General features: G+C 43.2%; 2 protein-coding genes across 2 annotated transcripts; both read left to right on the top strand.

The window, feature by feature from the left end:
• The first annotated feature begins 177 nt into the window (after positions 1 to 177).
• Positions 178 to 10801, top strand: LOC311620117 (uncharacterized protein). Its single transcript, XM_084879156.1, has 5 exons — positions 178 to 370; positions 3983 to 4070; positions 5667 to 5793; positions 7521 to 7603; positions 8070 to 10801. The coding sequence occupies exons 2-5, from the start codon at positions 4059 to 4061 to the stop codon at positions 8706 to 8708; spliced, it is 861 nt and encodes a 286-aa protein (XP_084735282.1). The 5' UTR covers positions 178 to 370; positions 3983 to 4058; the 3' UTR covers positions 8709 to 10801.
• A 7523-nt stretch (positions 10802 to 18324) lies between these two features.
• LOC311620312 (protein FAM90A20-like) lies at positions 18325 to 24201 on the top strand (the record flags this gene model as incomplete). The annotated part of the gene is made up of 6 exons (XM_084879620.1): positions 18325 to 18396; positions 20245 to 20435; positions 20889 to 20994; positions 21347 to 21546; positions 21990 to 22095; positions 22840 to 24201. 6 exons carry the CDS (start codon positions 18325 to 18327, stop codon positions 23626 to 23628), a joined length of 1464 nt encoding a protein of 487 aa, XP_084735746.1. The 3' UTR covers positions 23629 to 24201.
• Between the last annotated feature and the right edge of the window lie 2376 nt (positions 24202 to 26577).

Here is a 26577-nt window from a genome sequence, read left to right as displayed (position 1 = left end):
GTTTCCTTCCCATCTCACCCGGAAGGAGACCAGAGACTCAGGTTCCTCGCCCGGAAATGCCCGGGGGCAGGGCGGGACTGAGGGACTCCAGGCCCCGCCCCCAAGCGCTGCAGGCGCAGCGTGACCTGGCAGGCCACACCCCTTCGGCTCGCAGTTTCCGGCCGACCCGGAAGCAGATCCCAGCTCCAGGATCCCTTTGGCGGGAGCGAGTTGTGATATTTCTAATTCAGGGTCGCTGGTCATCACCCGGCGCCGCGTCCTCCACACCCGCGGCCCGGGGCCCGGGGACCCGGGGGGACCGCCCGCCCCAGCCGCCGGGAGCCTGCGCAGCCGGCAGCCGCGGAGCCGCGGGCCGGGCCCTCACCTGCAGGTAAAAGCGCCCGCCCGCCCCGCCTGGACCCCTTTCACCCTCCCCGCTCCGCACCCGCGCCCTGCCCCGGGGATCTGCAGCTTGCAGGTCCCCCTGAGTCCCCTCCCCATCCGGGCGCCTTCCGGGACCCTGCGGCTTCCGGGCACTTCCGGTTTCCCGGCCCTCAAGCCCCGCCCCCGGCCTAGCTGTCAGCGGGTGCTGACCCTCCTGTCCCGCCGGGAAGCGCGCTTCCTGCGCAGGGACCTCCTGCCCCGCGGGGAGCCCGCGGGTCCGGGGGCGGCGAGGGAGGCCCGGGGCGCCGGGTGGGCAGGAGGAAGCAGAGGTCTGGGAGGGCAGTGAGAGGCAGGGACAGCCGCCTGGGCAGATGGCGGTGCTGCGGAGGCCCAGAGGCAGCGGGTCCGCAGGGAGGAGTGTTGACCAACAGTCGCCACCACCGCCCGGGGCAAAAGGAAGGCAGATCCCAGTTTCATTGGAGTTCTGTTCCGAATGAGCAGTTATGTTCCCATTTCCATGTGCCTTGTCCGGTCCGGGTGAGGAGGTTCTGATTGGAAGACACTGTTTGGTGCTTATCAGGGAATCATTCCATATTTCAATGTGAAAGAATGTTGGTGATTTATTTTTATATAAACAGTCAAAACCTAGCTTAACCAATTAGTTCAACGTTCAACATTTTTCTCCCCTTATGTAATCTCTTAAATTAGCCGGCTGTGAACTAAAATGCCCAACGAAATCTGTGTCTTGTATCTGAAAATGAGTGAGGATGGGCTGGGTTGTCATGGAATTCTGGGGGAAGAGAGCTTGTCTGTTCATGGCTTCTACATTGCTCCGAGCTATTTTCATGATTTCCGGTGAATGTCCTGCTAATTAAATCTGCTAACAGTCTTAATTTGTTGTTGTTGTCGTTAATCCTAACCCAAGGATATGTTTCCATTGATTTTTAGGGAGAGTGGAAGGGAGAGGGAGAGACACAGAAACATTGATGTGAGAGAAACACATCCATTGGTTGCCACCTGCATGCAACCTGACCAGGGCCAGGGATCCAGCCTACCACTGAGGTACCTGAATCAAACTCAGAACCTTTTAGTCTACAGGCTGATGCTCTATCCACTGAGGCAGATCAGCTAGGGCTAATGGCTTATGTGACATTCTGGAAAGGAGGAATTAAATTCTTGACATTGTTGTGTTAAAGCCATGAATGATGGAGAAGTGGTATGAAATATGAGCTGTAATTTTTATTTTTAAAAATTTTATATGTTTTTATTGATTTCAGATAAAGGAAAGGAGAGAGAAAGAGAAACATCAAAGAATCATTGATCAGCTGCCTCCTGCATGCCCCACACTGACAATCGAGCCTGAAACCCAGGCATGTACCCTGACCGGGATTGAACCAATACCCCCTGGTTCATAGGTTACCACTCAACCACTGAGCCACACCAGTGGGCAGGGGCTGAGCTGTACTTTTTAAGGGCAGGAGGGAGAAGGGCAAACCCTGCCACTCTCCCATCCAGGTCTGCCCTTCCTGTGAGGACAGTGCTGCTCCTCTCTCCTGGCCTCTCCTGCTGACCTCCTTGCCTGCCCCACAGTCACAACTGAGGGTATGTCAAAAGCATCTTTTGACATTGATTAGAGTAAATGACTAACTAAGGAGAGGGCAGACTCTGTGAAGGGAACTTGAAGAAGGAATAAGAATGAGGATCAGGGAGTGGGAAGAAGACAGAGATGCTCAGAAGCAGGAGAAATTTGCTTGGTACATACTTGGCCTTACTAAAGTTTTTGCAGTATTTTGAGGTGGAAATAATCACATTTTTAGAGCAGTTCTTCAAGCAAGGATGTCTATGAAATGCTTAGTGTCAACAGTTGTGGCAAGGTTTTTTAAGTCATAATATTTACTGAGTCTTAGAAACTATATTAGATGATATTAATATCCTCTTAATAGCATCCAATAGGAGCAAATGTGTTTAGGCCCAGCAGAAACTCTCACTAAACTTCTGTTTTGTTTTGTTTTTCAAAAGTCTGTGTGATATATGAAAACATATAATTTAATGTGAGAAAAAACCTCCTCTTGCCTGGACTTTGTCTAGTTACTGTATGACTTTCAAAATGGCTCATTTGTTGACTGTACATAGTGCTTATTACCAACAGGATGTTCTAGAATAAGCCATCATTTGAATTTTCTGTGTAATCTACACTCGTGTTGTAGCAACTGTCATCCTTTCTCTTAAGAAAACATTAATTAAATTTTCATTTAGATGTGTTAATTGTTCCTAAATGCTGAAATATGCATGAGTAAAAATATGATCCTATATAATAGAAGGGTGGTATGCAAATTGTTCCCTTGACCAGGAGTTCTACGAGGGGGTGGGGCTGGCCAGGGGAAAGGAGGGAGTCCCTGGCTGGTGGCAGGGGGAAGGGAAGGAGGTCCTGGCAGCGGCATTGGCAGCAGCAGGTGAGCTGTTGTGGGAGCCAGCATTGGCCCATCCTTGCCCTGTCTTATGTCCACAGGTCTGTGGAGCAGCATGAGCAGTTCCGTGGTTCTGTAGTACACTTAGAAAATACTACAAAGGCTAGAAGGCTTGGACCCCCTCTCTAGCTTTCTATGCTTCTGCCCCCTATTCCTGGGCCATGGGGGGTTTTAATAATTTGTAGGCTGTCCATTACTAAAATTACTAAATAATTTTAAAATAATGTTCTTATATAAGGCAAAGGATTCCTTGAATATTAACTTTCAATAGCTTTTCACTCCTGCCTCTCTTATATTATACTTTAGCCTTTTTCATAGCTACTGCATCTTTTTTTCAAGCAATTTTCATTGAGTTCAGTTCTCCTTAAATCACATGAATTCATGGTGATTGTTTAAAGAGAAATATATGTCTGTAGCAGGCACTCTGCTACCACCTTATAAAAATATGAGATGAACCAAGTAGACTTCTAACAATTCTGTATTATCTGGGCACCCTTGACCTAGAGAACCAAGGCAGTACATGACCGTGCCTCCATGATTCATGTATGTCCTCCTACCACTTTCTGATGGCAGAGATTTTAAGGATTTGACTGATGGTATGGGTGCCATTGATCCCTCCAAATGGAATAAGTTGGTGAATTCATTAACTCTATAAAAAAATAGGCTCTTAGTTGCTTGAGTACTTGAGCAGGAGGAAATGAGGGTCAAGAGGAGTACATGGAGGTTAGAGAATCCCTGCTAGTGCATAAGGCAGTGCTGAGACCTGAGAAATTCCACAGTGCTTACCTGCAGGTGGAAATCAATGTCTACATATGGTGTGAGTCAGGGATTACTATAGTTGGAAACCAGGGAGGGAATTGAATAACTGAATGCCATGGCCAAATTAGTGTACAAAGCTCAGTACATTTGATATTCTTATCTATAAGGTTCCTATATTTCTTAGCTTTTTATTATCAACTCTACCCATAGTCTTCATTCTTATGGCCCTAGGGGAGGAGGAGAGCCTCTGCATTCCTTGTAGACTCACTGCCTGTTTGTTGGTTAGGCTGGGAGTGGGGAACACACCCAGCTGAACACTGGAGTTTCATGACAGGAGGGTCTGGAAATTGTGCACAAGACTGGAGTCTCATGGCTTCTTTCTCTGTATCTAGCTTTGCACTTTTAGTCCTTAAGGCTGTCTGTGAATGAATACCCAGAGAAAGACACCTGGAAACTGAGTCACTGACCATGCAGCCACTGGTAAGTAGGAATGCCTCTTTCTACTGAAATCACTCTGCTGTTGACATCAGTGGGCAGGTTTTTCCTACTTCATCACTGTCCTAAGCAACCAGGAGGCATTCAGAGATCTGAGCTCCAGGAAAAATTCCCCAGGACACCGAGATGGCTATAATGGTGTTCCCCAGAACACCTCAATGACTAATATTCTTCTTAACATCACACTGATTTATTCCAGCAGATTGTACATGTACAGAAGAGATTAGAGAAGCTCTTTCTCTAATTCAGTCCATGGGACTGACTCACTGGGAAATAATTGACTCCTTAATCATGCTATTGACTACAGTGTTGGGTGAGGGGGATGGGGTGAGTAGAGATGAATGAGGGGTAGAACAGTGGGGAGGCAGTGGTTTCATCAGGGAGGCCAGTCATTGAATGTTACAGTCCTGGGTGAACTTGAGGAATCATTCATTTATTTTTTCCATTTTAAATAAAAGGTTTTGTTAAATATATTTTCACTTTTGGAAAATTCTTAAGAAGACAACTAAAATTCTCACAATCATTCTTGTCCCCAATCACACATTTTGCCATTTTTGTAATTGACCTATCTTTCATAGTTGGTAGCTGGAATTCATGCCTAAGCATTGCTATTCCTTAAAGTCAGCTGTGCATGCAGGGCAGGGAGTAGAGCAGAGTCAAATGTAAGACCCTGGGAAATTGTTGGAAAATTAGATAGACCTAAGCAATCCAGGGGCTTTTTTTTATCCTTTAGCTGGAGACAAGATAAAGCTACAAAGGAAACAGTGACAGCTGCTGCTTAAGGCCCCAGGTAAAGTCAAGAATGGGAGGCCTCATCCTGCAGGACAGTCAGATTAGAACTGTCCTTCAGCACAGCCTGTCAGAGCCCTGGCCTGTGCTGCTGACCATCTCACCTATTGTTTGTTATGAACACCTGAGTCCTATAGCAATGAGACAGACAGCACCTACTGGTACCAAGTTCTGTGTGAAACTTAATCATTTCTGAGGAATGCTGGAGGTTGCTTCAAGGATCCTGGACATTTTAGTGAGTTATAAACCAACGGCATGTATTTAATATGTGTTTACATAGAAAAAATGAGTTCATTGAATCTTTCAACACTCATAACACATTATTAAACCCTTTCATAGACAAGGAGTCTGAGATTCATCTCGGGGAATGATGTAACTATAGTCATGGTTCAAAAGTGGCAAATCAGAATTATTGTTTACCTTAATTATAAGACTGAAATTTACTTGACATTAACCAGGAAGTGAGTTTTACTTTTAACTTTTTAAGGGTACTTTTTATAATCATGTGTCTGGAAGTAAAAATGATCAGTTCCAGAAAATTTCAAGATTATATTACACCATATTTCATATGATGTTCCTTTTTAACAAAGGCTTTTTAATTCAGACTATGAAGATGTCTGTGATATACCTGAAAGGCAGATACCAGCTCAGCACTGAGAACCTCATCTTCAGTGTGATCTTGCTATATATCCAGCTCCTCAGCCCCCTTCCTTAGGTTTCCATCTCCACCCTCCTACTCTGGACATTGGCTGGGATTAGTCTGTCTAAACCAGAATGTCCATGATATTTTAGGAATCAGTGACATTTGAAGATGTGGCTGTTGTCTTCACCCAGGAAGAGTGGGCCCTGCTGGACACGCCCCAGAGAAAGCTGTACAGAGATGTGATGCTGGAGAACATCAGACACCTGGTCTTTCTGGGTGAGTGTGTCAACTTTTATGTATGTATGTAAGTATGTAAACAGGTATTCATTCATTCATTCAACAAGTATCAAGAATAGCTTCCACAGACTACTACTCTCTCCACGTGATTCTTTCATAGACCTTAAAACTACATGGAGTAAAAGTTGTCTCTTTTCCTTTACTTACACCTAGTTTGTCACCCCACTGGAATGTAATCTTGATCCCAATTTAATGTCTTCCTTACTTCTCAATGTCTAACACTCAGAACAGAACAGGAAGCTCAATGAATATTTTTGAATGCTTAAATAAATTGATTAAATTTTCTAAATAATTATTTTGTTCTAATCACTATGCTGAACTTAAGACGAGAGTAGTGAAAATGATCACCTTGATCATTCTTTTAAAACTTATGTTTGAAAATAATATTCAAACAACTTTGGAGACATTTAATTTCCCCAGTTTTGAAAAGATGGAAGATTCTGCTTTCCATGTGAATGTGAGCATGGACATCAGCACCCAGAGTCTTACTACTGTGGACATGTGACCTGGATTTCTTCCCTGTTTTCTTTGTTAAAAGTGGTGGTTCCTGGAGTGACCTTCAGTGATCTTATTTTTCATCAGTAGCCTCTTGTGGACTTGATGAGAATGCACTTTTATTAGCACACTAGTGCCTGGTGCACTGATTCTTGCGTGTTGAAAGGAAATTAATTAGAAGGTGGCCAGCAGAGCAGGACTGGGTGAGATGGGCTGGGCATACCCTGGAGGCAATCTCCCATTGTCCCTCCCTGGCCAGCCACACCTGGGGCAGTGCCATGGGTCATAGGGTATCTACGGAGTGAATAGGGTCCCTCCATCAGGTGGGGGTCTCTCAACCTGGCCTGTAGGGATCGGGCCAAAACTGGCACTTAGATATCCCCCCGGGGGGTCGCAGATTATCAGTTCTCAGGTGACACACCCTGGAATCAGGCTCCCTTCTCTCTGCTTCTGGGGTGCATGACTTGAGAATCACCACTGCCAAGTCACCACAGTTCGGCAGCTCCTGCATTGAGAGTCTGTCCCCTGATGGTCAGTGTGCATCATATTGGCTAGTTCGGTGGTCAGATAATCACTTAGCCTTTTATATATATAGATATCTCAAAATCCATGTACCTGTCTTTCACAAACATGATATTGGATCTGAAAATCAGATGTGGCTTTTCAGCTGGAGCGAGGAAAAGAGCTATGGAGTGAAGGGACTGGGTTTCTCCAAGGCCAGAATGCAGGTGAGCATTGGGGGTCAGGGCTTCAGTGTGAGGAGCTGTCTGCTCAGTGACTAAGTCCTTCTTAGACTATCAAGTGAAAGCTTTGGGAAGTTTGAGTGACATTTTTCAAAATGTAGATGGACAATGAAGCAAAATTATTCAGATATTGTCGTTATTCCAATCATATATATATATATAATCTGTCACAATTCATGTGTCCTCCTGTCATTGGCTCGAAGAATAAGGATTTTCATATGCTATTGAAGTTAAGCTTTCACGTAATAACTCTTGTTCTGATCCTCCCCTTTGAAAGTTTTCCCTCTCTTGTTACCAAACATCTTTTATGTTTTTCAGATTTTGATCCTGAAAATATTTACGAATTGTCAATGCATTTGGATATGTTTCTACATCTTTAGAATATTCCCCATCACAATGCCAATTTTGAGACATACTCACATGTTTATTCCCCTAAAGCTGTTCTAATTTTTTTTTTAATTATTTTAGGCGGGGAAAGTGCCATTCAAAATGAAGAAATAACATCCACACAATGTACCAGTGGAAAGGACACATTTACAATCATGCAACTGGTAAGTTTCATGAGTGTTCACTGTAGTCATTCAAATTAAAACTTGGCAATGGATGTTAGTTTAGTACTTGAGTAAAATACTGTGATTTATGTAAATTTGAGATAAAGTTTTTTCTGAGCAAATAACTCGGGGTAGTTTGAGTTTAGAGAAGGAATTAACCTAAGTTCATAACTATAAGCTGAGATATTAATAAAAAGAACAACTGTATGAACATTGTTTGCATACCTAGTCTTTGAAACATGTTGACTTTTTCAAAATTCACCAATCAGCTCTGCAGTTGAAATGCTACAAAAGAGAAAATCTGTGTGTAGAGTGGAGTAACATACCATCCATATGCAGGTATCATTGGGAAGGTTTTAATTGGGTACCATCACTGCAAGATTAATTTAGTACTCATATGTAGAGAAGTGAATGTATGGACTTATGTGGCAAATCAATTAACAGCCTTTCATCTTTTCCCCCAAAGCAGAAATTTCACACTGAAGAGGATCCCTATGAATATAATGATTTGGGAAATTTTACCCATAACTCCACAATGACTCAGCATGTGGTAACCAATATGGAAAAGAAACCCTGTATCAGCAGACAATGTCAAAAATCCTTTAGTGACCAGTCATGCATTAATCAACATAAGCAACTTTACACCAGAGTTAAATCATATAAATGTCATCTATGTGGGAAAACCTTTAGTAATTGCTCTAGCCTTAGAAGACATGAGATGACTCACACTGGAGAGAAACCATACGAATGCCACATCTGTGGGAATGCCTTTATTCAGAGCTCTGACCTTAGAAAACATAGTCTCACTCATACTGGAGAGAAACCATATGAATGTCATATATGTGGGAAAGCCTTCAGTCAGTCGTCTAACCTCAGACAGCACCAAAGGACACACACTGGAGAACAACCATATGAGTGTTGTCAGTGTGGGAAAGCCTTCAGTAAATGTTCTGCCCTGAGACGACATGAGAGAACTCACACTGGAGAGAAACCTTATGGGTGTCATCTGTGTGGGAAAGCCTTCAGTCAGTGTTCTGCTCTTAGACGACATGAAGGGACCCACAATGGAGAGAAAATTATGCCTTCAGTAAATATTCTGACCTGAGATAACATGGTATTATAAGTAATGAATGTAGGAGAAAACTCAATTATAGTTTTAACATTGAAAAACAGCAAGGACTCACACATTAAGGAAACACTGTCTATAATCAATGTGGAAGACCCTGCAGTCATCCTTATGCATCTTCCATGTGCAAATGTAGATGGAAGATAATCCATTGTATGGAATATCTCTGGAAAGACCTTCAGTCACTTGTCTAATCATAGGTGACATGTGAGAACTCACACTGGAAGTATAAAGAAAGAAGAAGTCTGCAGCAAAAGCTCTCAGCTTCATAATAGAGAATTCATACAGGAGAAAGCCCTCAGTCTGCAGTCACTGTGGGAATGCTTTCATTTATAATTCATTGTAAATAATGTTCTCCCCACCTGGGAGAACTCCTAGGTGTGTTAATTGCTGTGAACAGATATTCAGCCAAGCTCAAGGCATGGTGTGCACAAGAAAATTCAGTGATGAAGTAACCACTAGAACAGTATTTAGGAGGCTAAAACCTCTTAAGGAATACCAGTAATTTTTCCTTGGGAAATGATTCAATGAAAACTTTGGAGAAGTCCTTTATTCAGAGAGGATGCTATTGCTCATATGAGAATTTGGAGAATACAAAACACTTTCTGTCATGAAAGAAGGACAGTGGTCACTCATTTATAGTCAGCACTACAGTCCTCATGTTGAGGAAATAGCAGTTATAAACCCGGAGAAAGCTCCAGCTGGATTTCATACCTGAAAACTCAATCCAGGGAAAAATTAAACTCTCTAGGGTTAGCACATGATTCATAATTTTTAGGGGAAATACTTATTTCTGGGAAAAATATAGCATATAAATGCAAGATAGAGTGACCTAAGAATATTAAATGCAGGATTTTGTAAGAAATTAGATTAAACTTTTTCAACAGATAATTGCTGTTAAACAAAATGTTCCTGAAAAGGATCTATGTTGCTGAATTCCTAGTTTGTTTGTTTTTTTGTTTGTTTGTTTTTTGTTTTGGTGGTTTTTTTATGCAGTTGTAAATACAGATGTGAGAGTCCACACTCCTTGGCAAGTGCATTAGAGGTTCAGCCTGTCTGAGAATTCCTTTCTCCCACAGCTGCTTTCATACAGCTCACCACAGTCTTTCTCCATCTGTGTCCTGGTGGTCACAGCAGGGACCTTTAACATGTCTCTCTGTGCTGTGAGCTGGGCCCAGCAGGGCCATGGGAGCAGTGTCACAAGCATCTAATATAAATAGTAGAATGGGCTCCAGCTCTGCCCCTGCCCCTTCCAGGCCAAGAACTTTTGGATTATTTCTATGATGTTTCTGACTCCAACTAATTGGGGCAGAAGTTCATCCCACATCTTATTTACATGAGTCCTGAGTTGTGCACTTACTCATTCCCCAAACTGAGCCAGTGCTGTGTGTCCCCACAGCAGCCCAGAAAGTAAACTCCAGCAAGATAGAATTAAGAATTATTTTGCTCCAGGGGTTGGAGGTTTATTACCCTTCAACCAACCCCCGTACTGGACCCAAGCCTCAAGGAGAAATTTTATCAAGATATAACTGGGCTGATTTGTGCTCTTCTGAAACACACAATTCCAAATCATAACCAGAGACCAGTGAAAGGAGCATTTCTCTGCATGACATTAATATGGCATTCTTTTTTATCATAGAAAGCTCCACAACTGACTGTACCACTGGAGTAGGGGACAAGTCATGCATGAGGAGATTAGCAATCAGAATTCAAAATCTCTGCCTTCTGGCTGGAAGAGGCATGGGTTGTGACCAACCAGGGACACATGGAAGTGTAAACAAGGGTCAAAGAACAAATTTGTGGTGAGAAGTTCAGACCATGGAGACACACCCCAGGGGTTCTCATTTACACTGTCACAGCCCATGAGACCTTATAACAACCTTTCTGTGACTCTGTTTCCTCATTTCAAGGGTGGAAGTAGATTAGTGCCTTTATCTTATATGAGTACTGACATGTTCATATTGTATATACCAAGTAATTACAACTGGTGGGCTCTTTGTGTTTTCAAATAAAAATATTTTACTAGGTGTACCCTTGAAACCTGCTCCACAATAAATTCAATTACAAATACATTTTTTTTTTTTACCATTTATGCTGCTATGTGGGTACACCACTCATCTTACTTTTACATTGAAATATTTTATAATAAATTTCTAAAATAAAGTCAGATATTATTACATAAATAATCAACTTAATATATAATTTATCTTTAAACTGTAATTGACTTCAAATGTGGTTCTGGATAAGAATTGGATTTGATACCTATCTTGTGGCATAGCCAGGAACCACACTTTTCTCAGCGGGTTGAAGGGGCAGGTCCGGCTACCTGTGCTGGTGCTGGGATCCCTAGGATTGATGTCTACACTGTCAGAGAAGCACATCCCAGTGGGATTTATCTCCTCTAACCTATGCATATAAGTATGTTGAGAAGTCGCAGTGAGATAAGGGGGGTTGGGAGTAGATAAAAGACAATTACATGTCTGCAAGGTGACAGAATCACACAACCAGCTTAATTTGGGTGCCACACTGACAATTTGCTGGTAAAGGGAAGTCCCTCACAGGATGGTTCCCTCCAGAGGCAACAGTGCAGGGCCCCACTCAGAGGCATTAATAGAGTGTGGGAAACCCCTGGGGAGAGGGTGCTTCCTATCTGCCATAGATGGGGTGTCCTGGGGACAGAGAACTACAAAGGACTATAGCAGTTTGGCGACTTGTGTCTTCCATATTTTTCCCCATCTAGGGCTTGCCAATGGTGGTGTATTTTAGCAGGGTATGTGCAGCAGGCAGTCTCTAAATGGTTACCAGTATATATGCTAACTTGAGCTATATTTAGGATAATTCAGAGTAAAAGTTGAAGTTTGACACTAGTGAGCTTTTGGACTAATGGGCCTGGTCCTCTGTGAAGATGGCATGCTGGGTAAAATGAAAGAGATCATCCAGCCTTGCTTTACAAAAAGAATCCCATATTTGCCCTGGCCAGGTTTGCTCAGTGGATAGAGCGTTGGCCTGTGGAACGAAGGGTCCCAGGTTGGATTCCTGTCAAGGGCTTGGTTGCAGGCTCCTCCCCAGCCTGGACCCTAGTTGGGGTCCTTGAAGGAGGCAACCAATTAATGTGTTTCTCTCACATTGATGTTTCTCTGTCTTTCCCTCTATCTTTCACGCTCCCTAAAAATCAATGGAAACATATCCTCAGGTGATGATTAACAAAACAAAGCAAACAAACAAAAAAGAATCTTATATTGTGCTTACTATGCTTGATTCTCCTTTGCTGTAAGGAATTGTTTAGACAACTGAGATAACTATGCTGAGCCTTAGCTGAAAGTTCTTGCCTTTGTGATAATAAAATAACAGGCATAATTTTCTTTTCTTTTTTTAAAATAGAGAGGAAGAAGAGGTAGGAAGATATAGAAACATCAATAATGACAGAAAACCATTGCTTGGCTGCCTCCTGCGTGTCCCCACAAGGATCGAGTCTGAAACGTTGGCATGCGCCCTGACCCATGACCTCCTGGTTCATTGATTGACGCTCAACCACTGAGCCATGCCAGCTGGGCAACAGGCATCATTTTCAAGTACCGAGTGACTGTGCTATCTCTAAAGTTATGCCTCATTTGTAGCACAGCTATTCATTTTAAACTATATTTTTATTTCTAACATTTCCCTTTATTCAATAGTAATAGAATTTTTTGAAGGTTTGCATGATTTGAAGAAAGGAAGAATTAACCTAAAGAAGGTTAAAAATGAGAAGGATAGAAGTTTTTCAGTTTTAAGTTTTCAATCATATTTTCCCATAAAATTTTTTAAATGTATTGTGAACATAAATGCAATAAATTTTTTAAAAATATATTTTATTGATTTTTTACAGAGAGGATGAGAGAGGGATAGTTAGAAACATCGATGAGAGAGAATCATCGATCAGCTGCCTCTTGCTGAGGATGTGCCCACAACCAAGGATGTGCCCTTGACTGGAATCGAACCTGGGACCTGTCAGTCTGCAGGCCAACACTCTATCCACTGAGCAAAACCGGTTTTGGCAAAAAATTTCATTATTAATAGTGATCATTGCTTATAACATTAAAACCCTAGAGTATGCAAAAAATGCATTTACAGTTACCTTACTCTTTCTTTATATGTTCTTGGGCTTCTAGAAGTTGTTTAATGTTATGTTCTTTGGTTCCTAATTACACTTGCCTAATGCCTGCAAACAATCATGTGGTCACCAACTCCCCTTAACAGTAACGTGTGATTGTTAATCAAGGAAGAAATTTTTATCGTGGTTAAGGAAATGATGCTGCAGACCAGAGACAGTTGAGAGAGTAGAAATCTAAAGAAAAGTAGAAACTAGAGAATGAGGGAACCACAGGAGCTCACCCCCTGGAGGGTGCCATAATCTCCAATTACTTGGAGGCTACAATTTAGTAGGTATCTTGCTGGATTTTATAGCTCAAATGGACCTACATTAGGAAGACACAAGTAAAACTAAGCAAAAACAACAACAGAATAGAGAACATTCAGTTTGGGGGAGCACTTGAGACCTTGCTCTTATGCAGATTTACTTAGTTTGACTCAGAAATGTCATAAAAATTTTCTTTAAAAGAAAATAGAGACCTTTTTAAAATGCTGAAAAGTGAGTGTTCAAAGAAGGCAGGACAGGGATGAGTCCCGCCTCTCTACCCACTAGACTTCTCCTTGAGGAACTTCTCAGGACTTTCCCTGATCACACAGGATATCCATGACCTGATTCTACCATCACACTGCTTCCCTTTGTCTTCAGAAAACACGGGACATGGTGCAATCATGTGATACGGCATCCAAGGACCTTGGGAGTCACCTAACTGGGCCACTGTCATCCACTTAGGGGGGTTTCAATTTCCAACTACATAGTTAAATTTTAATTGCACAATGAAAATTATTTTTCCTTTCATTATGGTCAATACTTGGAGTCCTTGTGACTATTCTTATGATAACTGAGCTCAGGAAGATTTTTGTGGGTTTTTCTATAACGCATTCAGTAGACTTTTTCTGAGAACTGGTTATCATTAGATTGATGGTGATTCAGATAAGGTTCCCACACAGTCAGACACACAGCTTGCTGAGAACCAATTCCAGCATGTAATAGTTACAAGAGTTCCGTCAAAAGGTTGATGGGGCTTGGGAGGCTCAACAAGGGTGAGCCACATATGTAATTTACCTGTTTGAAATGGCTAAGGCACTTCCCCCAAACCTGAATAGGATTGCTTGCTGCCAGACAGCTAAGGGCATTTTATTGCCTCCTGTTGGCCAAACACCTGAACAGCTGTAGGCAATTCTCCAAACTAATAAGGCTTCTTGTACCCTTTGATATTGTACCCTTTGAAGTGTATATTTCCACCTTGCCTTGGGACAAATTGTGTTTAATAAAGGCATAGGTCCTGAGACAAGTAGAGTCTTCTAGCTTCTTCAGCGGAAGCTCATCTGACCCCCAATGCCTTTCAAAACAATCTTTTGTCTCTGGACTCTTTAATCATTTACGCACAGCCACTTTCTCCAGATGCTGAACCCTTTGTAAGGCTGCGGAACAACTATGACGCCCTAACGAGGAACACGGCAACAGCTGAATCCTGCCTATCTTATGGTTTAAAAGCAGGAGCCTGTTGGTCCCAGGATCCCTGCTTTGCCTCAGTCATTCCATGAGTTGCTCTTCTGTGGGTTAGCTTCTGTACCCTCTTTTATCTCAGCTTCTTTCTCGTGTCCCCCCTCCCCCCCATCCCTTGGTTCTCTGCACTGGTTTTCTCCCTAATTAGATCTATATTCTCCTCACAAACTATTGCTGAATTGCCACCTCTCCTGGGAAATAGAAATGGTCTCTGCTCAATATTTTACAAGTTTCCCTCGTCCTCAACCAGGCCCAGGGCCCCCATGTCCTGCCCCTTCTTTCCCCCCCAGACACACACCTGTGCCCATGACCCTTCTGTTCTTTCTTCACTCTGATTTTGTGACCTTCCCAGATTCTCTGCATCTTGTCTGATCAGGTCAAAATCCAGTACCCTTCCCTAGGGCCCTGCTCTTCTTGCCTAGTTTACTTCCTGACAGACTGAGAAGAAGTGAATATGAAGGGACCCTTCCCTTCCCTCTCTCCACAGCTTCAGCCCCACCTGTGAGTCCCTGCATATTCTCTTCCACTAATCAAGGACATACCCTCTCCAAGTTGCACTAACAATCTTTAGGACTTTACCTTCCATATGTGTTCCTCCTTCAGGATCTTTCAGCAGCCTCAGTGCCTTTCCAAGGTGCCCTGAGTCCCTGACCCCTCCCGATGGGGCAATCCTGACCCATAGGACTTAAGAAACTTCCCAGGATCCTGTCTCTTCCCCCATCATGACCTGAGATGAAAGGCTTGCCAAGACTCCAAATACAGGATCCCAGCAACTGATCCAACCAAAAGAAAATCAACCCATTTTAAGATGGCCAATGGCCACCTTTAGACAATGTCACCCTTAATTCGTCACCAAAAACTGAAAGTTTAAAATTTAAGTGTAGATTGATGTTCTCCAGGAATGTGAACCATTATGTGGGACACACTTCTGCCACCTCAACGCTCCTTTAAAAAGGGAGGGATAAAACTGTCTGTGCCATCACAAAGAGGTGGGTGTAGCTGAAGGAAAATACATAATGCAATATTGTCTATGAACATAGGAACCAAATCAAGAAACCGTCCACCTAAATGACAGCAGCAGTGGATTTATGAGATCTCACCATGATGGCAACATACAAGAGATCTATCCAGATCCCCATTCAGTAATTTGCCCAAATTCAAAGGAATAGCAAAAGTAATAGATAAGTCAGGAATGAAAACTTTCTTAATTTCCTATTGCTTCAGTTGAACTTATTCCAAAATGAGAGAATCTGTTTTTTTTCAGGTATTTTGATTTTATGTATGACAAATAAAACAGGACAACTTAAGGTGCACAATATGGTGATTTGATCTACATATTCATTGGGAAAGGATCCCACAGGATCAAGGTCATTAATACATCCATCCCTTCACATCACCTCAAACTCGTTTCTGTTTGTGTTTGGCGGGAAACCTTAAGATTTTGGAAAGTTATTGGTGTCATATTAGAAAATCATGTTTAATTAGAAAAGCCATTGTACAGTGTTTTAGAAAAAATGGGAAACAACTATAACTGAAATATGGGACATTGAATGCGGGGTAGTTAGCACATACTCAGTGTCAAAATTTTTCAGGAAAAAATTCTTCTGATAGCATTCAAAATTCCAACAGGTTCCATCAGAAGAGATAAGGAGAAAATTGAACAATTAATAATTTAAAAAATTAGACGAGGGTGGTGTATGCTGCTCCATATAATTCCCCTAGTAAAATGGCCTTATATTTCAGACATGACACAGTTAACACTGACTTCTGAGGTTGAACCTAAGAGAGGATGAAACAACCACTTCCTGACTGAGGCGGACCAGAGAGAATTAAGGTCATGGGCTGGACCAGCCTGGAGAACAGACCCTGGGAGGAACAGTGGCCAGGCTGAGCTCCAGGTGCAGAGACACAAAGGGTGGGGCCCTGAGCATAAGCACAATGGAAGAGAATTTATCAATTATAGAAAAAAGACAAGGGATCTCACTGGGAGATAAAATATATGAAAATTATAAAATGGGGGACTCTGATTTTTGTTCGGAAAGATCTGAAGGGAGCTACAGGATGGTGGAGGGGGGCGGTGTACAGTGAAGCCTTAACCACACTCTATATCTTACTTGATTCTGATTTTTGTGCCCAACACTCACTCCAGATTGGGCCTTAGCTGTTTCTGCCAACCTGAAGGAACAGCCCAGAAAATAAAGCTGATAGGAGACAGAGATCTGCCCACCTGGAACCAAGAAAGCTCTTGACTTTTTTTCTAAAAGCTCTGCATTGAAGTAAGAGTTGGTTGGGGCAGGGAGGAAGGAAAGGGTTAATTCTGATATTTGCACTCAACACTGACTCTAGATTGGGTCTAAGCTGATTCTCTCCAACTCCTAGGAGCAGCCCAGGAAATAAAGCCACAATAAGGTAAAATACCTAATCTTGTCACCACTCCTTAAACTGTTTTTGGTGTTTTTTAATAACGAACAAAATTTGCTGTCTCGAGGCAAAATGAAAGGATGTTTGCCACCTTGTCCCCCCAGATAAGAATGTGGTCCTTCAACAAGCACTCACAGTGAACATAGGCATCAAGGGGAGATGCTCCCAGCAAGATCCCCAGGGCTGATCTGTGCTCCTCCCCACAAGCACAGTCAGGGGTAACTTAAGGTCAATGGCAGGACAAGCAGGGACAAGGATCCCATAAGAAGTTGGTTGTCCAGCAGAAGCCACAGGTGGAGGGACATCAAGGGTGGGGCCACAGATCCAGGTCCTTGACCAGTGTGACCATGGGGGCACATTCATCAATAATAGAGGAGAGACCAATGAGAAGGTCTGTGGAAATTCATATGTATGCAAATTATAAAATGGAAAACTACCCAGAATGCCCACATTTTGAAATCAAACAGGCTCCACCTGTGCTGGAGCATAGCTGGGCCTGATTGGTTGACTTACTTTGAACACAAATCTCTGGGAAAAGGCCCAAATAGGATTATTTGCCTTTATTCCTCAAAGCCTCTTAGTAAACACCTAAGGGATGTGCCTCAAACTCTCCTCAATCAGATGACAGCGGGAGAGAAACTGAAGAAAATAACAAGTATTGACGAGAAGGAGAAGAGGCTAAAGGAACAGGGCCCAGTTCATGTACATCCACACCCAGGAGACACGGTGATTTCCGAAGATGTAGAGCTCTTTGTGCCGACATGGAATGACTCAGGGACAGTGATTTGAGTCAAAGGCAGAATGCAAAGTGAACTAGTCCCACAGGGACAAAATGGGGGTCTCTGTATCTGTGAGTTCCCTAGAGGATTTGCTTCCCAGACACAGAGGCGACAATGGTGGGAGATGGTATGGGGATCTAGGAAGAAGAAAGAATTTTCACAGAACTGCAGCTTCAGTTGGAATTGTGAAAGGTCCCGGAGGTGGGGGAGGTCGTTGGTTGCACACACTGTAGGTGGACTTCATGCCCTAGAACTTAGCTCAGTGTATTACTAGTTGATTTATCTTGCATTCATGTCATCACATTAAATAATGCAAAGTGAAGAAGGAAGCGGCAGGGATGAGGGGAAACGTTGGTTTTTCTTACAGAAGCTACATCTTCCTAAGTGTAAGAAATGGATCGAAGTAATGTGTAACTGACTGAAAATGCTACAGGGCCCAGAAAAGTGTGTCCCTCCAAGTCCCGGATTCTTCCATGAGATTATGCTAATTTGATCGTCTCCGCACACGTGTGATGTCAACATGAACCAGCATAAAAGTCCAGGAGGACTGGAGATTCTGCCAGTCTGCCTCAGACAGTCTCCGTGGAAGGAAGCAGCGGCGGATCCAGGGAGCTGGGCCAGCACCCACTGTCCTGAGGATCTGCTAACGGACTGAGAAGCTAAGAGGGATTGCGGGTGAGTTTCCTTTCTTTTCATTTTTCTAAAAGTGGCTGTTATTGGTTTTAGAGAAAGAGGGAGGGAGAAGGATACATCCAGAAACATGGATGATGGAGAAACATATATTGGCAGCCTCCAAGCACACCTCCTTCTGCGGATGGAGCCCCCAACTCGGGTATGTGCCAGGACAGGGACTGGAACAGGTGACCTCTTGGTTCCTGTCTGGATGCTCATCAACTAAGTGACACCTGCTTGGCGGGTATCATTTCACTTACGTCCTTTCATTCGGATTGTCCATCACAGAGACAGACAGTAAAAAACAAAACAAAACAAAAAAAAACTTGTGAGTGATTGGACTTTAGCCAATAGATCAGCATTCTTTCCTTAGCACGATTAATCCTGTAGAGACATGGACAAATTGCATCTTTTCCATGCTCATTATTACGCCGGGTATAAATTCAAAAAGAAAAAGTAGCACAGCATTATAATTTGTGGGAGCTTCTGGGTAAGCAGTTATGAAAACAAGGTAGATTGAGCTATGGGCACTTCCATGTATGATTTATTTAGACTTAGTTCAAATATATTCATTTCACACTTACTAGAAACTAGATAATTATAGGCAACTGAATATAGAATTATTTTAAATATATAAGATAAAGAAAACAAACACAGAAGAGTCCACAATCTCATCTGTGAAGCTCCCAGGATAGCAGACAGAATGTATTTTCATCTGGGTGAATTTCATTTGAAATTTGCCTCCTCTTCTGGCCAATGGGAACTTTGAGTTTCCCAGAAAGAAGCATATTTTACTTTGATTTTCCAGGAAGTCTCCCACAATCATAATGTACTGATGATGGTGTAAGCCCCAAGAAATACTGTCTTTCTCTGTCCTTCTAGAACTCAGAGGATAGAATGAATCCTAATCTCCTCTTTTAAATCCCTATTTATGCATGCACATCCAATTTAGCAGGTGAGTCTCAGCTGTATCGCCTTAGAGTCCTGCCCTGGGGATGGGCAATCATGAGAGGACAAAGGATTCAAAAGAAGGGATTATAGGGCAGACAGTTGTTTTTCCTGAGGGCATGAGGTCTCTTGAGCAGATTTGAAGCAGACAGACGGTGCCAGAGCAGGTTGCCCTGTGTGTTATTTTGAACTTTTCTCTTTCCTTTTTCCATAGGAGATTTGCAAATCCTTACCTGAGACTGAAAGACTTGAAGGTCATAGGTGGCGTAGCAGAAGGCAAGCCGTGATCCAGAACTTCTGCCCTTCAGACCCTTATGGCCAAGAAAGGGAAGCAGACACAAAGGGCCCCAGGAGCACACAAGGCTCCCCGACCAGAGGAGGACAATCCCATAGTGAGTAAAAGCCTGGCTCTGTGCCGGCCCTGGGGAAGTGGTGCCCTTGATGACTGAGACAGGGTTTGGACAAGACAAATTCTGTGTCCCTAAGTGGGGTGTCTTTTCCCACGCAATGGTCCCCTAACCCAGGACATCCTCACCTCTCTGACTGATCCCTTCGTATTCGCAGGCACAACCTTACGTCTTTTTTTTTTTAACATATTTGATTGATTTCAGAGAGGAAGGGACTGGGAGAGAGAGATTAAAAACATCAATGATGAGAGAGAATCATGGATAGACTGCCTCCTGCGCACCTCCTTCTTGGGGCTGAGCTCACAGCCTAGGCATGTGACTTTGGCCAGAATCGAACCTGGGACCCATCAGTCTGCAGGCTGACTCTACTCATTGAGTCAAACTAGCTTCTCCCTTCTTAATAGTGTCCTGTGCAGCCTGCTTTCTTTATCCATAACTTTCCACTTGCTTCTATATATAGCTCATCCCTTCCATACTTCCTCAAATGTTCCTAACCTGGGCTTTGGGATCCATCCTAATACCTAAAAAAAATAGCTACCTAGCGATCCCTCCCTGGTGTGACCCACATTCCACCTCCATCAAGGTGTCCCACTGTTCCCTTTGAATTGTGCCTGTGTTTTGAGCTGATTCTCTGACTTCCTTCTCTCCTCCAGGTGAGATGTTGGAAATGTGGGGCCATTGGGCACAAGGCAAGCAGCCTCAGGTGTCCCATGAAGAGTCAAAGTGGGGCTTTAGCCCCCCATGCCCTGGTCTCCAAGGATATGAAGGAAAGCCGGAATCCGAGGGACCTGTGGAATGGAGGGCCCTTGAACAAGGCTGCTAGGTTAACCCAGCAGAGAGTTCGGTGAGTTTCATGAGTGAGGGAGGCCAAACTTGGGGGGGAAATCTAGGGAAACGGCACCGCTTACCTCTCCAATATCTGCATTGCCACCTCCAACCAAAGACAGGGACCTGGAGAGTTTGAGAAAGCTGCCTGTGGCCTCCAGGGGTACATCAGAGTTTCATTCCCTTCCTGAGGGTCATTGAGAGTTAATGGTGATGGGGGTGGGTGAGACATGGTAGATCTCTGCCAAGGACAGGCACAGAGACAATGGAAGAATAGGAAAGTCCTTTGTGAAAAATCCTTGAGTGCCTACAGGAAGGGGAGGATATGAACTGAGGCAAGGAGAAGTCTAGTAAATGCATAGACCCCACACCCTGGTTCACACTAATGCAGGGAAAGGGACCAGACCATGGGAAGGCTTGTTTCATTGGGGACAGGAGTGGAGGGACTCATATACTACGTTGTGTCCTCCAGGAATGAAGAACACAGACAGGATCTTCGTCAGAGATTACAACAGAGAGCCCGAGGACGGCCCCAGCACAACTGGAAGGACAAGACAGAACCCTGTGACCATGTGCGGGTGAGTGTCCCCAATTTCTTGGCCTTTTATTGCATCAGGGTCACAAACTCCCTCTGGGACTCAGAGAACACCTTACTCCTCAGAGAGAGTCCTGTGCAGCATGCTTTGTGTCCAAATCTTTGCATGTGGGTCTATGTATTCATGCTGAGAACTGGGTGCCTTTCACCATGTTCCTTCCCAACTAATATTGGCTTTGGCATGCACCACAATATCTTAATAACAGGTACTAGGTGAGCCCCCTGGTGTATATCAGTGTCTGCAACCAATATTCTACCTCCATAATCTGTCCCCGTTTCCTTCGAAATGTGTCCCTGTTATGGGCTGACTCACTGACCTCCTTTTCTCCCCGCAGGTGAGATGCTGGAACTGCACAGAATTTGGGTACAAGGCAAGCAGCCCCAGGTGTCCACTGAAGCAGAGGAATAGGGCCCTAGCCCCCCAGGCTATGGGCTCCAATAAGATGAAAGAGAACCTGAAACCACGGAATCCCGGGGTTCAGCAGAACCCAGGATGCTTTAACAAGACTGCTAGGAAGACTGAGCAGAGAACATGGTGAGCATTGTGGGAAGGTGGAGAAAACATTGGGGTGGAATCTATCAAGCCTTTGTCCTTCCTTGCACACTTCCTTGCCATCTCCATTCAAAGTCAGAGTCTCAGAGCAAAAAAAATCCCCATGTCTTCACTGGTCACACTCCCAGGTTCATACAATTCCTGGGCAATCAATGAGGGTGAATTGTTGTAGGGTTGGTCCTGGGAACACCTTTAATCTATAAAGGTGTCAGGCAGAGAGGAAACGGAATGAAAAAAAAAAGTATTTCAGGTAAAACCCAAGTGGATTCCTTGGGGTGATCTGATATGAGGCAAAGATCGCTCTAGTAAATGCACTGGGCTTCTCTTCCTAGATCAGAAGTGGGAATGGATGTGGGCCAGGGCAAGGATCGCTTTCATTGGAGAGAAGGAATGGATTGTCTCACATATCATGTTATGTTTTGCAGTCAGGAAGAACAGAGACAAGACCCTTGCTGGAGACTTCCCTGGAGACCCACACACAGGCTCCAGAAAAATGGGAAGGAAGAGAAAGAACGCTGTGTCTATGTGAGTGTGAGTGTCCAAAGGTGCTGGGATTTTCATTGCATCAGGGTCATCCTACTTTCCTCCTTGTCTTCTCTCTTAGGGGTTGGTGAAAGTTCAACGGGAACTCACATGCTTTCTCTAGTGTAATTTCCTAATTCATTTTTCTTGGTGTCTTCTATTTGGCCTATACTTGCATGTGTCCCAACAAACAATACAGGATGAGGCAAAAGTGGGGTTACAGTATTCCCTTGGAAAATGGGAAAGTAATAAATCATAATACAGCAATAAGCTCTGTATTTCATGTACCTGCACAATTGTAATGCTTCTTTTGACCCACCCTCTAAGCTGATGGAGGGCATGGGTGTGGTCTCATTAGATGTTTCCACAATGCACCACTCCTTGTGGGAGCCAGGCTTTATGAAATCATAATCCCTTCTCCCAAATTGCCCATGCAAACTCATTCATCTCCAAAATGCCTTCAGATCACCAGTTTCATTCCCTGGAAGAGGCTAAGAAAGGCTTCTTTTCTCTTTTCTAACAGGAGACAGCTGTGAGAACTTCATGTTTTCCTATTACACATGGTACAAGTGTACATTATATCTTCTTTCTAACTGAGCTCAGGGACTTCACCTTCTTTACCTTCATTGTTGGCTTATCCTTTACAGTCCATATCATGTCTCAAGATATTTTTTCCTTTTTGGTGGTATAATTTTATTTTCTATTTGATATTGAGAAAATTCCTATGTGTAATATGTATTCTCTCTCTTATAGGATCTACACAAGCCAAGACCTGTTCATACCAAGATGAAATATGTGGGAGACCCTAATCTCACCACTTGTTCACCAAAAAGGAAACATGTCATGACATCTATAGCATCTCCAATCAAAGGTGTTGAGAGAAGTGCCTGCTTACCTTCTGGATCAAAGAATGGGCAGGAAAGGCCGGTCACAGACTCCCCTCAGACAGAAGGCACACACTTTGTCCAGGATCCCACCCATAGTGTCCATGAGAAGGACAACAGACCCTACTCTGCCTTCATGATCCAGGGCCTGGACCAAACCCTCATCCACCAGCCACATGACAAATTCCCTGATGGGAACTCACACAGCATCCAACATGCTTCTGCACACAGTGTGGGCCAGGACTCTGATCTCATCATCAAGGTGCCTGGCAAGAGAGCTGCCAGGATCTCCAGCCAGACCTGCCAGAAGCCCACAAAGAAATCCAGACTCAGCCCCTGTGTGAAGAGCACCCAGAGTCCTGACCTCCAGCCTCTGCACCAGGGCCCTCCCATCAAGACTCTCCAGTCCTGCCAGCTGTCTCCATTCCCACCAATTCCAGGCCAGCCCCTCAGTAAGGTCTTCATGACATTAGACAAAGGCCAGTGGAGCAACAGACACATGACACCTCCATCCCTGCCTCCTGAGAAGCTCAGCACTCCTGCTCAGATTCCTTCCACCACAGAGAAGTCAGAGGCACTCTGTCCCTGTGTCCCTTTGAGTGTCCTCCTTGAGGCCCTTCAGCTTTCCTCTTCCTCTGAAGAAGGTGATAGCCAGTGAGACACTCCATGTCAGGGAAGACATGCTTTCAGCCCCTGGAGCTGCCTGAGGAACTGAAGAGTGGAAATCACTGGGAGCAAAGTTTCTGGGGAATCAGAACTTCCCTTTTGTTCTGTGTGGACAGATGGTGGGAAATCTTGGGGCACACAGACCCAGTTATTGCACTTTTAATTTATGTAGGTGTAGTGATATTTTATAAGAAACTATAGTTTGTGCTAATTGAACTGGAAAGGGAAGTAGATTTTTAGAAATTTTAATCCATTGTAAAATTAAGCTAAGTTACAATAATTATCCTTAAAGTTGATTGGGAATAGGAAGCTGTGTAATGAATTTGTATCAGGTGTGCACCTGTGAGCTTTGGGTAACTTGGGACAGAGCCACCTGTGTAGTCTGTAGATTTGAAGCAGCACCTGTTGTCCTGAGATGAGATTGTTTCATGCTACTGTGTTATCTCAATGGAAATTAGGAGGGGGACCCTTCCCATGACTTTGCATCTTTGGTTTATGGAATGTCATATTAAAGTTTTGTTTTAAGTATAATTTGTGTTTGGCATCAATAAAATTTTGCAAAATATGTCACATTGTGATTAGATTTCATTTCTGTCCATTTTGAATCATTTGAAAAACACTGATTTGTTCCCAAAAGCTCATGTCGGTGAGAGTAGATGGGAATATGATGTACCTTGAGGTGGATGAGTTTGGGCAACACCTGTAGGTCCTGTATCATGCCTTCTTCTCAGTCAAGATCGTCTCCTCCCTAAGGGGCACTAACAGCCTTTAAGGCCTCACCCTCCAAAGTTGTCCCTCTGTTGTGGTCCTTCATCAGTCTTAGTTCCCCTCCCTGGACACCTGAGTACCTGACCTTCCCATCAGCTCCCCAGAAGCAGTCTCTGATTTTTGTGACTTGGGAACACGTCTGTCCCAACCATCTCTGAGAATGAGAGCTCTCCACTAGTTCTAGGAAAAGGATCTCAAAGGCTGATTTGAGTGATGAATTTACTCATAGATCTGCTGTGTCTCCACATTTGTTAAATAATTTAAGAAAGAAACCTTAGGTCAGCCAGTGAAAAGGTATGCCCTAGAGACACAATGGAATTCACACCAGAGGTAAATTATGTGAATGTGGGAAAGCCGTTAGTGATGCCTCAGCCTTACAGGACACAGCATGACTCACACTGAAGAGGATCCATTAGAGCATCTTCCATGTAGGAAAAGCATTTTGCAAAGATATGATCTTGGAAACTACAACCAAATGCACATTGGAGAGAAGTCTTATGAGTGTCACGACTGTGGGAATACCTTCAGTCAACATGCTAATCTCATAAGAGAGCAGAGAACTCACACTGGAGAATAGTATATGCAAGTCAGTTATGTGGGAAAACTTTCAGTCATTGTTCTTCCCTCAGAATACTGGAGGTAATCCAATACAGGAGAGGAAATCATGAAAGCTTCCAGTAGATAGTTTGACCTGACTGTCATGACATGCCATTACTTATTTAATAATTATGGAAGGAATGTCAATCATAGCTTTAGCATTTGAAAGTACTGAAGACTCATACATGAAAGAAGCACTCAGTAAGCAATGTGGGAGATCCATTTATCTTCAAACTCTTTGGACTGAAAGACCTTTAATATGGGGTGGATCCATCTCTATGCCATCTTTGTTAATCTTTTAATCTTTGGTCAGAAAAAAATGACAACTCACATTGTAAACATGCTAATTTAGATGTCCTTGGAAACAGCTCTGAACTTTAAAGATGCTTGACTCATTCTTCAGAGGAGAATATGTAATGATTCATTTATAATTATTGGTAAAAGGAACCAATTTCACAAGAGAGAAACGCTAGGACTGCGGTCATATTTGACAAACATTCAGCCAACTTCCAGGTTTTGTGCACACTTTAAACTCAGAGAGGACAAAACACAAAACAGGAAATAAAAATATGAATCCTAATGAGGAAATGCAAACATTTTTTTTTCACATCATTCACACTAGTGAAGTTACTCAGTATAAAATCACAAGAAACCTTTTCTTCATAAAGCAATACTCATGGTAAATGTGAGCATCCATACTGTACAAACCACTGTATCAGAAAGACAAGGCATTTATTGATCACTTATTTCTCAGTCAAACTTAAGATTCCCAAAGCAAGGAGATAGCAATCTTAAATTCAAAGCAGAAATAGCTTAGTTAGATTTCATATAAACAATATAAGTGTATGTGCTAGTGTGTGTGTGTGTGTGTGTGTGTGTGTGTGTGTGTGTGTGTGTGTGTTTAAAGTTGTCAAAGAATCCTCATCTCCTAACAGGTTTGGCTCAGTAAATAGAGAATTGGGTTGTAGACTTAAGAGTCTGGGGTTAAATTCTGGTCAAGGGCACATGCCCATTTTGGGGCTATTCCCAAGGGTGGGACATGTAGGAGGCAGTTTATCAATGATTCTATCTCATCATTGATGTTTCTATTTCTCTCTCCCTCTCCTTTCCTCTATGAAATCTATAAAATTATTTTTTAATTCTATTACACTCAACTCAGCAACTAATTGAGTTGTTAAGGAAATAAATGTTGTTTATAAACCTTATAAAATAAAATGTACGAGGCTAACATGATCTGGATGTATTGAATGTGGAATTTCAGATACAGCAATGCTGTCTAATATTTGACCAATTCGATATGTTGCTGAAGAAGCTGAATGTTGATGTTCTAATTTTCCTTGTGCAGTTTTGAAAACATACATTCAGGTCTGTACCATTCAGCTGTGGGGAGAGAATTAGACCTCAGGTTCACACAACCCTTTCCCCAATGGCTGCTTGGAAACATTTCAGTTCCCTGCATCTATCTTCCCAACAACACCATGTCTCCTTCCAAACCCTGGTCATGACACAGCTATGGTCTTCAGCCTCACCTTCTAGGTGTCTCTGTGTGACATGACCCTGTTCAGGCAAGGTCATT

This window comes from Pipistrellus hanaki, assembly GCF_964339955.1.
Source record: "Pipistrellus hanaki genome assembly, chromosome: 3".
NCBI classification, from domain to species: Eukaryota; Metazoa; Chordata; class Mammalia; order Chiroptera; family Vespertilionidae; genus Pipistrellus; species Pipistrellus hanaki.
The sequence above is the reverse complement of the archived record's forward strand: the minus strand, read 5'-3'. Positions and strand labels throughout refer to the sequence as shown.